General features: G+C 40.7%; 1 protein-coding gene across 1 annotated transcript; it reads right to left on the minus strand.

The window, feature by feature from the left end:
- Nucleotides 1-686: 686 nt before the first annotated feature.
- Nucleotides 687-13,590, minus strand: LOC135512078 (charged multivesicular body protein 6-like). The gene is made up of 8 exons (XM_064933719.1): nt 12,062-13,590; nt 10,523-10,632; nt 5,077-5,164; nt 4,738-4,824; nt 3,146-3,211; nt 2,968-3,048; nt 2,654-2,732; nt 687-2,511 (listed from the first exon to the last, which is right to left on the minus strand). Exons 1-8 carry the CDS (start codon nt 12,122-12,124, stop codon nt 2,468-2,470), a joined length of 618 nt encoding a protein of 205 aa, XP_064789791.1. The 5' UTR covers nt 12,125-13,590; the 3' UTR covers nt 687-2,467.
- Between the last annotated feature and the right edge of the window lie 1,881 nt (nt 13,591-15,471).

Raw genomic sequence — 15,471 nt, forward strand, 5'->3', positions numbered from 1 at the left:
GCATCATCGGACTGAGCTTGTTGTCATTGCAGGCAATCTCAACGCAGTGACATCCTCCTCCCTCATGTGGTACCCTTCCTGCAGGCTCATTCTGACATGACCCTCCAGCATGACAATGCCACCAGCCATACCGCTCGTTCTGTGCATGATTTCCTGCAAAACAGGAATGTCAGTGTTCTGCCATGGCCAGCGAAGAGCCCTGATCGAAGAGCACGTCTGGGACCTGTTGGATCGGAGGGTGAGGGCTAGGGCCATTCCCCCAGAAAAGTCCGGGAACTTGCAAGTGCCTTGGTGGAAGAGTGGGGTAATATCTCACAGCAAGAACTGGCAAATCTGGTGCAGTCCATGAGGAGATGCACTGCAGTACTTAAAGCAGCTGGTGGCCACACCAGATACTGACTTACTTTTGACCCCCCTTTGTTCAGGGACACATTATTCCATTTCTGTTAGTAACGTGTGTGACTTATTCAGTTTCTTTCAGTTGTTGAATCTGATGGTCATACAAATATTTACACATGTCAAGTTTGCTAAAAATAAACCCAGTTGACAGTGAGAGGACATTTCTTTTTTGCTGAGTTTAGTTACTGTCCCATATACATGCACAGCACACATAATAAAAACATGAGACAGCACCCCAATCCACACAATACATTCACGAACCAATGAACAAGAAAAACACTGCTATCTGCTGCCCTCTAGTGGTTGTTTATATAACATACAGAGTACAACCAGACTGGCCAAACACTACCTTTAAAAATGCTTGTATCGTTACAGAAGAGATTTCGTATAGACACGCCACAGGTTTGTCAATATGATATAACTGTCAATTTGGTCTTCACAGTTATTATCAAGAGTGGCTCAGAGAGACACTACAGATTAGAGAACTCATTTATTTTTTATACAATACATATCTGGTCTGATAGTCCACATACATATTACATCAAATATGTTGGTAGTGCTTATCTTTTATATGTAGGCCCTCCATTTTCGATGAAGAAATAATTAGCCAAGGCTCTGAGAATATGATATGCCAGTAAAATATTACAAATCCAGGCAGTTAGCAACCCAATATCACACTTCATTGTAAGACAGACCGAATATCATAATACTAGGTCAGGCTCAGCGAGGTTGTCTTTGACTGAAATCAGTCAAATCTAGGCATCCGATAATAACACCAGTGTTGTCTGTGAGGTACAGAGGTAAGTAAGCCCACTGACAATATACGATTAGCCCTTCCTTTCACCAATGACACTAAACTAATTCCCAAGTCAAAAGGAATTGTAGCTATAGATTAGTTAAACAGTTTGACAGCGAGGAAGAAAAAGAATAGACATGAAATGGCTGCTTTAGCAAATAGGTTAGTGTCGTTATAAAGATTCTGTCGCCAGATCAACAAGTTGAAATCAAAGCCAAAGTCAAATGCATTCCTGACAGTTTGGCAGGAATCAAGGCATTCTTTGTTGTTGAATTTTACCCCCTTTACTCCCCAATTTTGTGGTATCCAATTGTTAGTAGTTACCATCTTGTCTCATCGCTACAACTCCCATACAGGCTCGGGAGAGACGAAGGTCGAAAGCCATGCGTCCTCCGAAACACAACCCAACCAAGACACACTGCTTCTTTAACACCAATGTGTCGGAGTAAACACTGTGCACCTGGCGACCTGGTTAGCGTGCACTGCGCCCGGCCCGCCACAGGAGTCGCTGGTGCGCGATGAGACAAGGATATCCCTACCGGCCAAACCCTCACTAACCCGGACGACGCTAGGCCAATTGTGCAACGCCCCACGGACCTCCCGGTCGCGGCCGGCTACGACAGAGCCTGGGAACAAACCCAGAGTCTCTGGTGGCACGGCTAGCACCGCAATGCCCTAGACCACTGCTCCACCCGGGAGGCAGAATCATTTTTAATAAAGATTTGGCATCTAAACAGGTTAGGTTTATGAAAACAGTCATGACTTTAAAACATGAATGTAGGCTATTCCTTCCAAAGATAATATGTTCTGTGGTCAGATAATAAGCCTAAGTCACAAAAGGTTGAAGGGAAATCAATAAAGTGACATGCATTCATTTATCCGTTAATCACAATTTGTTCACAGAAGACAAAAAACACCTGTCAAGGGACTTAAGCAATAGGCACAATCAAAATAGGCCCTAAACATAAAAAGAATAGGAAAGAACCTGCAGGCAATGATCTGAAAAATAAGGTTCATGTCCATGGTTGGAGTGATGGGGTTGTTGAGTCCAGAGGAGCCCTATAGAGCCATAGTGGGGCTCACAAGACCAAGGACTAGCAGGGCAGCAGGAGCATCAGTCTTGATGGTAAGGGACTGGAAGAGATGCTTCTGCTTCCAGTGATTGAAGATAATCTTTCTGTGGCTGTGTGTTTGGGGTGGTTGGGGCATGAGACCCCTACGAGGGGGATATAGTGGCCGGCGTACCAAGTCCACTGGCAAACAAACATGTTTCTAGACAGCCAACATCTCCCGTTCTTGCTTCTTCCTCGGTCTCTCTGAAATAAAGACAAGCAGACAGATTCAGAATGACTCCTAATTATCATTCAACCTAAATCTGAATCCAAATCTGAACACATTTTCAACGTGAAATTAACCCTCATTGTAATTCCGCATGTTGACATATCTGAGGAGTCTAACCTTGACCTGGCTCTTCCTCAGCTGTCTCTGGGACTTCAGGCAGGGACTCATCAGGTACCTCTGGTAGGTCAAGGTCTCCCTACACATACAATAACAAATCAAGGTTTTAGAGAAAGGAATAATAAGAAAGAGAAAGACAGAGAAATGGGGGAGGGACTTGAGCAGAGAAATGTTCTAGTCCACAAAATAGAAGCTTCCATTTGAATGAAATAGAACTTTCTATTGAAAGAGAGATACTGTCCAGGTTGACAGTCTCATGATGAGATGGTTTCTGCCTTGCCAGCCAGTGTTGTTGTTGAGTAATTCAGACTGACCTGAGTGATGGCCTCCAGTTCAGCCAGTATAGCATCTTCATCCTCCTGTGTCAGGGAACCTGCCAGCATCTCATCTATTTCCTGAAGATAGATCAAAAAGGTACAAATACATATCAAGAAATGACAGTAATTTCAGTAAGATAGCAACGCCTCTGTAAAGAAACAGTGGGGACCTTACCCTCTGGTATTCAATGGCTTCTTGGGTCTCATCCATAATTCTCTCCACATCCTCGATGGACATCGCCTAATACGAAAGAACAAAACAGTAAGTACAGGGAAGCCAATGTTATAGCCATGGATTATTCATGTGGAATGCCATTTGGACTGCAGATGCAATGAAGGTAACTAAGGGCGCTTTCAAATGTCCCCTGTACGATGCGGATTCTGGAGCATTAAGTAGCCTGATCCACACTATACTGCTAACAAACCTTGGCTGAAACAAACACTGCACGAGTAGCAGGTCCAACATCCAGGACAGGAGAACCAGGTATTAACCTGTTACATCTATGGGGGCGCTATTTCATTTTTGGATAAAAAGACGTGCCCGTTTTAAGAGCAATATTTTGTCACAAAAAGATGCTCGACTATGCATATAATTGATAGCTTTGGAAAGAAAACACTCTGACGTTTCCAGAACTGCAAAGATATTGTCTGTGAGTGCCCCAGAACAGATGCTACAGGCAAAACCAAGATGAAACTTCAACCCGGAAATGAGTAGGATTTTTGAGGCTCTGTTTTTCATTGTCTCCTTATATGGCTGTGAATGCGCAAGGAATGAGCCTGCCCGATCTATCGTTTCCCCAAGGTGTCTGCAGCATTGTGACATATTTGTAGGCATATCATTGGAAGATTGACCATAAGAGACTACATTTGCCAGGTGTCCGCCCGGTGTCCTCCGTCGAAATTGGTGCGTCATCTTCAACTGCACGTCTTTTTCCAAGCGATTCACCGGAGAAAGGAGACTACCACGAACGATATATCAATAAAGAGATATGTGAAAAATACATTGAGGATTGATTCTAAACAGCGTTTGCCGTGTTTCAGTCGATATTATGGAGTTAATTTGGAAAACAGTTCGCCATTTTGATGACTGAATTTGTTTTTTTTTGGTACCCAAACGTGATGTACAAAACGGAGCGATTTCTCCTACACAAAGAATCTTTCAGGAAAAACTGAACATTTGCTATGCAACTGAGAGTCTCCTCATTGAAAACATCCGAAGTTCTTCAAAGGTAAATTATTTTATTTGAATGATTTTCTTGTTTTTGTGAAAACGTTGCTGGCTGAATTCTAGGCTTATAGCTATGCTAGCTATCAACACTCTTACACAAATGCTTGTTTAGCTATAGTTTAAAAGCATATTTTGAAAATCTGAGATGACTGTTGTTAACAAAAGTCTAAGCTTGAGAGCAAATAATTATTTCATTTGCGATTTTCATGAATAGTTAACGTTGGATCCGGGATTGCTCGACGCAAGAAGTTAAGTGTCGGCAGCGCAATTCAAGTGAAACGTTGTGCCCGTTACAAGCACAACGTGTAGAATGTGTGCCTGACAAGTTGCATCCTGAAACGCTTATTTTCAGGTGTTGTGGAAGCTAAACTTATTTTGTAGAACTCTCACAAATGCTCCAAGAAACCGAACGGGGGTACCGAAATCCCTGAGCAACCTATTTATCTTACTGATGGCTTATGGAAAAACACATACAGTATGCTACCCATCTATGTCATAGGCATAGAGAACAAACTTAGATCTCTGATACCTTCACATACCTCATGCAATGACTTCAGGCAATCGTTTCCAACTTTAAGGCCTTCAATGACTTTCATCTCAATCTGGGCAAACTCAATGTCTTGACACTAAAGAAAACACGATTAGAAAGCATTAGTTGAGTACAGGTAGGTTATCACTCGGAACCAAATGGAAGCAAACAAAACAGAGGGACTTATCTAAAAAAATGTTGTTATTGTTGCAAAGCGTTTTCTGTTCACAGTGAACATTTTGTTGCTACGGTGCAATACAACCCATGTTACAGTAATGAATAAGTTACCATGTTATACTATTCCTGGTGGTGTGAGTGTAAATGTTTGAAAAATGTTTCAACTATTTACCATGCGCTCCAGGTTACTAATCTGGTTTTCCGTCTTGTCTAGGAGCTGGTCTTGGTATCTCTTCTTTTTGAGCAAGAGGAGGGCCTTCCTGTTTGAAAACAAAATACAGAAAGGTTAGAAAATGCAATACAATATACTAATGGAAATAATAACATACACAGTACACCAGTCAAAAGTTTGGACACCTTCTCATTCAAGGGTTTTTATTTTTTACTATTTTCTACATTGTAGAATAATAGCTTAGACATCAAAACTATGAAATAACACATGGAATCATGTAGTAAAAAAAAAGTGTTTAATGAAAATATATTGTATTTTTGAGATTCTTCAAAGTAGCCACCCTTTACCTTGACAGCTTTGCACAAAACATTAGTCTCAACGTCAACAGTAAAGAGGCGACTCTGGGATGCTGGCCTTCTAGGCAGAGTTGCAAAGAAAAAGCCATATCTCAGACTGGCCAATAAAAAGAAAAGATTAACATTGGCAAAAGAACACAGACATTGGACAGAGGAACTCTGCCTAGAAGGCCAGCATCCCGGAGTCACCTCTTCACTGTTGACGTTGAAACTAGAGGTTGACCGATTAATCAGGGCCGTTTTCATAAATGATTATGGCCGATAACATTGCATTCAACGAGGAAACTGCATGGCAGGCTGACCACCTGTTACACGAGTGCAGCAAGGAGCCAAGGTAAGTGGCTAGCTGGCATTAAACTTATCTTATGTAAAAAAAAAAAAAAAAATCTTCAAATAATCACTAGTTAACCTAGTAATATCATCAACCGTGTGCAGTTAACTAGCTTGTTCAACTTTGCATATAATCAATGCGGTGCCGGTTATTTTATCATCAAATCACAGCTTACGTCGCCAAATGGGAAGATTTAACAAAAGCACATTCGCAAAAAAAACAATTGTTGCACGAATGTACCTAACCATAAACATCAATGTCTTTCTTAAAATCAATACACAGAATTAAATATTTTTTAAACCTGCATATTTAGTTAAAATAAATGTGTCAGCAGGCAATATTAACTAGAGAAATTGTGTAACTTCTCTTGGGTTCATTGCACGCAGAGTCAGGGTATATGCAACAATTTGTGCCGCCTGGCTCGTTGCGAACTACTTTGCCAGAATTGTACATAATTATGACATAACATTGAAGGTTGTATAAAGACTTAGGGTTTCCACCCATTCAATAAAATATGGAATGGTTCCAGATTTAAGTCTATGATTTGATAGAGCAGTCTGAGCGATGGTAGGCGGCAGAAGGCTCAAACATTCATTCAAACTTTACTGCGTTTGCCAGCAGCTCTTAATGCTTAGCCCAGCGCTGTTTATGACTTCAAGTCTATCAACTCCTGAGATTAGGCTGGCAATACTAAAAGTGCCTATTAGAACATCCAATTGTCAAAGGTATATGAAATACAAATGGTATAGAGAGAAATAGTTGACGTGTCATTATTACTATAATAATTAACTTCTTAACTGGGAATATTGAAGAACTGGGAATATTTAAACACCCAACTTTTAAATGTTCTGAGCAAGGAACTTAAACGTTAGCTTTTTATTTTATTTACATGGCACTTTTACTTTCTTCTCCAACACTTTGCACTATTTAAACCAAATTGAGCATGTTTCAATACTTATGAGATTTTATGTATTATATTAAGTTAGTGTTCATTGACCATTCAGTATTGTTGTAATTGTATGTATAGTTTTTTTTTAATTGAAAAAAAAAAAGATGAAAAAAATTGGCCGATTCATCGGTATCGGCTTTTTTTTGGGTCCTCCAATAATCGGCATCGGCGTTGAAAAATCAGTCGGTCAACCTCTAGTTGAGACTGGTGTTTTGCAGGTACTATTTAATGAAGCTCCTAGTTGAGGACTTATGGGGAGTCTGTTTCTCAAACTAGATACTAATGTACTTGTCCTCTTGCTCAGTTGTGCACTGGGGCCTCCCACTCTTTCTATTCTGGTTAGAGACAGTTTGCGCTGTTCTGTGAAGGGAGTAGTACAGTGTTGTACGTTAACTTCAGTTTCTTGGCAATTCCTCGCATGGAATAGCCTTCATTTCACAGAACAAGAATAGACTGACGAGTTGAGCCTGTAATTGAACCCACAAATTCTGATGTTCCAGATACTCAACTAGTCTAAAGAAGGACAACAGTTTTCACCTGTGCTAACATAATTGCAAAAGGGTTTTCTAATGATCAATTATCCATTTAAAATGATACACTTGGATTAGCTAAACCAACGTGCCATTGGAACACAGAGTGATGGTTGCTGATTATGGGCCTCTGTACGCCAACGTAGATATTCCATGAAATCAGCTGTTTCCAGCTACAATAGTCATTTAAAACATTAACAATGTCTACACTGTATTTCTGATCAATTTGATGTTATTTTAATGGACATTTTCTTTTGCTTTTCTTTCAGAAATCAAGGACATTTCCCAAACGTTGAATGGTTATGTCGGTATAGTTGAAGTGGAAGTTACCATACACTTAGTCATTAAAACTAGTTTTTCAACCACTTCACAAATTTCTTGTGAATTAACAAACTATAGTTTTGGCAAGTCGGTTTGGACATTACTTTGCGCATGACACAAGTAATTTTTCCAACAATTGTTTACAGACAGATTATTTCACTTCACATTTCCAGTGGGTCAGAAATTCACATACACTAAGTTGACTGTGCCTTTAAACAGCATGGAACATTTCAGAAATGATGCCATGGCTTTAGAAGGGTCTGAAAGGCTAATTGACATCATTTGAGTCAATTGGAGGTGTACCTGTGGATGTATTTCAAAGCCTACCTTCAAACTCAGTGCCTCTTTGCTTGACATCATGGGAAATTCAAAAGAAAATCAGCCAAGACCTCAGAAAAAAATGATAGTAGACCTCCACAAGTCTGGTTCATCCTTGGGAGCAATTCCCAAATGCCTCAAGGTACCACGTTCATCTGTACAAACAATAGTATGCAAGTATAAACACCATGGGACCACGCAGCCGTCATACCGTTCAGGAAGGAGATACGTTCTGTCTCCTAGAGATGAACGTACTTATGTGCAAACCAATCCCAGAACAGTAAAGGACCTTGTGAAGATGCTGGAGAAAACAGGTACAAAAGTACCTATATCCACAGTAAAACAAGTCCTATATCGACATAACCTGAAAGGTCGCTCAGCAAGAAAGAAGCCACTGCTCCAAAACCACCATAAAAAAGCCAGACTACAGTTCGCAACTGCACATGGGGACAAAGATCGTAATTTTGGGAGAAATGTCCTCTGGTCTGATGAAACAAAAATGGAACTGTTTGGCCATAATGACCATCATTATGTTCGGAGGAAAAAGGGGAGGCTTGCAAGCCGAAGAACACCATCCCAACTGAAGCACAGGGGTGGCAGCATCATGTTGTGGGGTTGCTTTGCTGCAGGAGGGACTGGTGCACTTCAAAAAAATAGATGGCATCATGAGGGAGGAAAATTACATGGATATATTGACGCAATATCTCAAGACATCAGTCAGAAAGTTAAAGCTTGGTCGCAAATGGGTCTTCCAAATGGACAATGACCCCAAACATACTTCCAAAGGTGTGGCAAAATGGCTTAAGGACAACAAAGGTATTTGAGTGGACATCACAAAGCCCTGACCTCAATCCTATAGAAAAGGTATGGGCAGAACTGAAAAAGCATGTGCGAGCAAGGAGGTCTACAAACCTGACTCAGTTTCACCAGTGCTGTCAGGAGGTATTGGCCACAATTCACCCAACTTGTTGTGGGAAGCTTGTGGAAGACTACCCAAAACGTTTGACCCAAGTTAAAACTTCTTAGGGCTGCAATCCCGTTAAAGGGATGATATGACAACAGCCAGTGAAAGTGCAGGGCGACAAATTCAAAACAGAAAACTCATAATTAAAATTCCTCAAACATACATGTATCTTATACCGTTTTAAAGGTAATCTTGTTGTTAATCCCACCACAGTGTCCGATTTCAAATAGGCTTTACAGCAAAAGCACCACAGACGATTATGTTAGGCCACCAGCAAGCCAAAGAGAAACTCAGCCATTTTTCCGGCCAAAGAGAGGAGTCACAAAAAGCACAAATAGAGATCAAATTAATCACCAACCTTTGATGATCATCAGATGACACTCATAGGTCTTCATGTATGTTTTGTTTGATAAAGTTCATATTTAAAAAAAATCTGAGTTTACATTGGCGCGTTACGTTCACTAGTTCCAAAAACATCCAGTGATTTTGCATAGCCACATCAATTCAACAAAAATACTCATGTAGATGATAATACTAGTTATACAAATGGAATTATAGATATACCTCTCTTTAATGCAGCCAATGTCACATTTTAAAAAAAATGTATGGAAAAAATAGGAATCCTAGGAATCCTAGTTCCACAATAATTGCTTGATTTGATCAATAATGTTCATTATTTATGTCCAAGTTGCTACTTTTGTTAGTGCGTTAGGTATACATATCCAAACGCTCATGCAGGTCCTGCATAACTTCGGACAAAAACGTAAAAAAGTGATATTACAGGTCGAAGAAACATTTAAAACTAAGTATAGAATCAATCTTTAGGGTGTTGTTATCATAAATATTCAATAAAGTTCCAACCGAAGAATTCCTTTATGTCTAGAAAAGCAATTAAACATGTCGATATCATGCGAAATGCATGTGACCAGGAAATGGCTCTCTGCCAGTAACCCACCTCATTCAGTCCCACAACACAGTAAAAGCCTCATTCAAGTTTCTAAAGACGGTTGACATCTATTGGAAGCCCTAGGAAGTGCAACTTCATCCATATCCCACTGTGAATTCAATAGGGTCTGGGTTGAAAATCGACCAACCTCAGATTTCTCATTTCCTGTTTGGATTTCTTCTCAGGTTTTTGCCTGCCATATGAGTTCTGTTATACTCACAGACATCATTCAAACAGTTTTAGAAACTTGTTCAGTGTTTTCTATCCAATACTAATAATAATATGCATATATTAGCAACTGAGACTGAGGAGCAGGCCGTTTACTCTGGGCACCTTTCATCCACTGCTACTCAATACTGCCCCTGCCGCCATAAGAAGTTTAAATTGTTTAAGGCAATGCTACCAAATACTAATTGAGTGTATGTACACTTCTGACCCACTGGGAATGTGATGAAAAAAATAAAAGCTGAAATAAATCACTCTAGTATTATTCTGACATTTCACATTCTTAAAATAAAGTGGTGATCGTAACTGACTAAGACAGGGAATTTTTTACTAGGATTACAAGTCAGGAATTGTTAAAAACTGGGTTTACTGTATTTGGCTAAGGTGTATGTAAACTTCCGACTTAAACTGTATGTATCAATGTATGATCATGACAGCTTTCAATCTCAAGAGCTTTAAAGTGACATTTACTTTAGGCATTATTTATGGTGAGAGAAGGTCCTTACTCTTTCTTGCCATCTTTCAGCAGCTGCTTGGCCAGATTCCTCTCTTTTTCCAGCTGCAGAGTGATTCTCTTTTGGTACTGCTTCAACTTATCTCTCTGCTGTTTCAGTTGCTGGAATGGAGAAGACAGAAATTTTAACGTGATTGAAATGAGTGGTATTCCAACAAGGCTAAATCGCTTCAGTTTACTGTCTAGCTTGCCAGTACAGTCAATTGAATTTGGTGTTAGCCCTGGTTAGTATGGGTTGTCAGACTGCCCCTAACCCACCAGCGTGTCTTAAACAACAGTGTGAGTAACAATAGCGTTATCAGTGGTTTGCCTTCAAAATAAGTCACATTGAATATGATGCAAACGGATACAATTAGTGAAATGCTATATCTGAACTAGATAACGCAAAAGAAGTTTGGAATGTTTTAATTCAATAGACAATGTTAAATTCTTATATCAGTTGAAATTGCACTGTGGATGTATTAAACTTCATCATTGCATTGGGGGCATAATTATATTTCACTGTACAGCCTTACCTATGAATTGTGGATCAATGAAAATGGGGTAACAGTCTACAGTAATGTTCTGTGGATGTCAATGAGTAGAGTTTACACAAATATTAGCGTCGTAGCTCTTAGTGCAGGACTGACTGTGAGAAATGACCGCAGTATCCAGCTTATCATGCATATTGACATGTGGTGTCATTTTAGTAGCATGATACACCATTTCATTGAGTATTAAATATGCTCGATATGTAATGATGCAGTCCAATTTGTAAGTCGCTCTGGATAAGAGCGTCTGCTAAATGACTTAAATGTAAATGTAAATGTAAGTACAGGAGAACGCTACATGCCTGAATGCATAGGCCAAATGTAAAGTTTGGTGGAGGAGGGGCTGTTACTCATGGTTGTCCTTAGGTCCAGTGAAAGGACTTTTTAACTCTACAGCATACAATGAAATTCTAGATGATTCTGTGTTTCAACTTTGTTGCAACAGTTTGGGGAAGGCCCTTTCCTTTTTCAGCATGGCAATACCACCGTGCACAAAGCAAGGTCCATACAAAAACGGTTTGTCGAGATCGGTTTGGAAGAACGTGACTGGCCTGCACAGAGCCATGACCTTAACCCCATCAAACACCTTTGGGATGAATTGAAATGCTGACTCTGAGCCAGGCCTAATATGCCAACATCAGTGCCCGACCTCACTAATACTCGTGGCTGAATGGAACCAAGTCCCTGCAGCAATGTTCCAACATCTAATGGAAAGCCTCCCCAGAAAAGTGGATGCTGTTATAGCAGCAAGGGGGAGGGCAAACGCCATATTAATGCCCATGATTTTTGAATGAGATGTTCGAGGTGCAGGTGTCCACATACATTTGGTCATGTAGTGTACTTTGCAGATCTAACATTATAAATCAATTCCCTATCTGGGTAGTGTGGGTAGAGAGCCAACTGGAACATGTTTGTAGCTAACTATAGTAACTATGTTAGCAGGCTGACTTGCTAAATAGTTGGCTACGGCTAGCTAGCGACAGTAACGTTAGGCTACTCACCAAAACGGCTCTGTCCTGCTCTGTGACTCGCGTGCGTCTCTTTCTGCCGAAAATGTTTCCCATTTTGATTCCGCATCCCCGCCACTCTGTGCAACTAAAGAGTCGACTTGTAAACAAGTCTATTTCTCAGAAGAACATTGCGTAAGCCTACAATTAGTTTGTAGAGCGGTCGACAGGCTAGATATCGTATTACTTTGCTAGTTTATTTCAGCGAAGCTAATTCTAAAAACCACACCCCTAAAGTCAGGAAGTACGGCATTCAGGTATGGACAATCGAAATAGTGGGGTTCTCTCGTTTGGGCAAGTCTGTCCTGCGCCTCCTTGTTCTTCTTTTGTGATTGGGTTGGCGGATCGCATCCAACTTTTAAGGTGCATACACCGCCACCTACTGTACTGGAGTGTGAGGCCAGTCACGGCCTACCTACAGTGGCAAGAAAAAGTATGTGAACCCTTTGGAAATATCTGGATCACAACAAAAATCACAACAATAGACACAGTATGCTTAAACTAATAACACAAACAAGTCTACATGTTCATGTCTTTATTGAACGCCATGTAAACATTCACAGTGCAGGGTGGAAAAAGTATGTGAACCCTTGGATTTAATAACTGGTTGACCCTCCTTTGGCAGCAATAACCTCAACCAAACATTTTCTGTCATTGCGCATCAGACCTGCACAACGATCAGGAGGAATTTTGGACCATTCCTCTTTACAAAACTGTTTCAGTTCAGCGATATTCTTGGGTTGTCTGGTGTGAACTGCTCTCTTGAAGTCATGCCACAGCATCTCAATCGGGTTGAAGTCAGGACACTGACTGGGCCACTCCAGAAGGCATATTTTCTTCTGTTGTTGATTTACTTCTGCATTGTGGGTTGTTGTCCTGTTGCGTCACTCAACTTCTGTTGAGCTTCAACTGGTGGACAGATAGCCTAACATTCTCCTGCATAATGTCTTGATAAACTTGGGAATTCATTTTTCCGTTGATGATAGCAAGCTGTCCAGGCCCTGAGACAGCAAAACACACCCAAACCATGATGCTTCCTCCACAATAATTTACAGTTGGGATGAGGTTTTGATGTTGGTGTGCTGTGCCTTTTTTCCCCTCCACACAGTGTTGTTCCAAACAACTCAACTGTAGTTTCATCTGTCCACAGAATATTTTGCCAGTAGCGCTGTGGAACATCAAAGTGCACTTTTGCAAATTTCAGACATGCAGAAATGTTTTTCTTTTGACAACAATGGCTTCTTCTGTGGTGTCCTCACACGAACAACATTCTTGTTTAGCATTTTATGTATCGTAGACTCATCAACAGAGATGTTCCAGAGATTTCAGTAAGTCTTTAGCTGACATTCTATGACTCTTCTGCGCTGTGCTCTTGCAGTCATCTTTGCAGGACGGCCACACCTAGGGAGAGTAGCAACAGTGCTGAACTTTCTCCATTTATAGACACTTTGTCTTACCGTGAACTGATGAACATCAAGGCTTTTAGAGATACTTTTGTAACCCTTTCCAGCTTCATGCAAGTCAATAACTCTTAATCGGTGGTCTTCTGAGATCTCGGTTGTTTGAGGCATGATTCACATCAGGCATTGCTTCTTGTGTTTAGCAAACCCAAATTTGATGAGTGTTTTTTATAGGGCAAGGCAGTTCTAACCAACATCTCCGATCTCGTCTCATTGATTGGACTCCAGGTTATCTGACTCCTGACTCCAATTAGCTTTTGGAGAAGTGACTAGCCTAAGGATTCACGTACTTTTTCCAACCTACACAGTGAATGTTTAAGTTATGTATTCAATATAGACAAGAAAAATACAACAATTTGTGTGTTATTAGTTTATTAAGCACACTATGTGTGTCTATTGTTGTGACTTAGATGAAGATCAGCTCAAATTTGATGACCAATTTATGCAGAAATCCAGGTAATTCCAAAGGGTTCACATAATTTAATGTACAGTGGCAAGAAAAATTATCTTCATTGGTCCTGTTCCTTTAAGAAAGTGAAATAGAGCCCTCGACACCACTTCCCTTCCCCCCACTATAGCACCCAAACCCCAAACCTATCCAGTCACTCTGACCCTTTCACACAATCTCTCAGCATCTCAAATTAAATTGTATTTGTCACATGCACCGAATACGACAGGTGTAGACCTTACTGTGAAATGCTTACTTACAAGCCATTAACCAACAATGCAGTTTTAAGAAAATAGTGTTAAGAAAATAGCCATTAGATGAATTGTTCAGCAGTCTTATGGCTTGGGGGTAGAAGCAGTTAAGGAGCCTTTTGGACCTAGACTTGGCATTCCGCTACCACTTGCCATGTGGTAGTAGAGAGAACAGTCTATAACTTGGGTGAATCTAATCTGACAATTTTTTATATAATCTACATCATACAGTTCACAAAATATCAACACATGCTCCACCGTTTCCCCCACTAAACACTCATCACACAGACCTGTTTCATGTCTCCCCATCATCCACAAAGTGGCATTCAAACCTGTGTGGCCAAACAGTAGTCTACTACACACAACTTCCTCTCTCTTACATCCCATACTCCCCACCTCTTCCTTTACTGACCGTTGCACACAATAAAATTGCCTTCCCATACCACTAGCATCCCACTCCCTTTGCCAAAGCTCGAGCCCCTTTGCCCGGATCAAGGACTTGACTTCCCTGCTGCCCAGTGGGACCTGAATATCTACCCCCTCTCTCCTCACAGCACACTCAGCCACCACGTTGGCCTTCTCATTACCCTCCACTCCCACATGGGTGGGAACCCAGCAAAAGCTTACCACCACTCCAATTCCATTACAGCACCATCATCCCCACAAACAAGTCTCCCCATTCCAACCTTCCAGCCTTCACACTAATAAACACTGCAGCCGAATCAGAGCAGATCACCACTCAGTGGTTTCACCTCCTCCACTCATCTCAAACCTATAATCATGGCCATCAACTCGGCCGCATACACTGACACATAATCAGTTAAACACTTACTGAAATCTTGTATACAGTGCATTCAGACCCCTTGACTTTTTCCACATTTTTTTTAACGTTACAGCCTAATTCTAAAATTGATTCAACCTTTTTATTTTATCAGAAAAGGCACAAAAAAACAGGTTTTTAGAAATGTTTGCACGTCTCTTAAAATTGAAAAACAGAAATACCTTATTTACATAAGTATTCAGACTCTTTGCTATGAGGCTCGAAATTGAGCTTGATCATCCCTTGAGATGTTTCTACAACTTGATCGGAGTTCACCTGTGGTAAATTCAATTGATTGGACATGATTTGGACAGGCACACACCTGTCTTTATAAGGTTGCACAGTTGACAATGCATGTCAGACCAAAAACCAAGGCACGAGGTCAAAGGAATTGTCCGTAGAGCTCCGAGACAGGATTGTGTCAG

Source organism: Oncorhynchus masou, chromosome 24 (genome assembly GCF_036934945.1).
Source record: "Oncorhynchus masou masou isolate Uvic2021 chromosome 24, UVic_Omas_1.1, whole genome shotgun sequence".
Lineage (NCBI taxonomy): Eukaryota > Metazoa > Chordata > Actinopteri > Salmoniformes > Salmonidae > Oncorhynchus > Oncorhynchus masou.

Coding starts and splice junctions, on each gene's coding strand:
- LOC135512078 (XM_064933719.1), bottom strand. CDS start 12,124: ATGGGAAACATTTTCGGCAGAAAGAGACGCACGCGAGTCACAGAGCAG. Junction 5,165..10,522: donor CTGAAAGATGGCAAGAAAGA/GTAAGGACCTTC, acceptor GTTTTCAAACAG/GAAGGCCCTCCTCTTGCTCA. Junction 2,733..2,967: donor AACTGGAGGCCATCACTCAG/GTCAGTCTGAAT, acceptor TTGTATGTGTAG/GGAGACCTTGACCTACCAGA.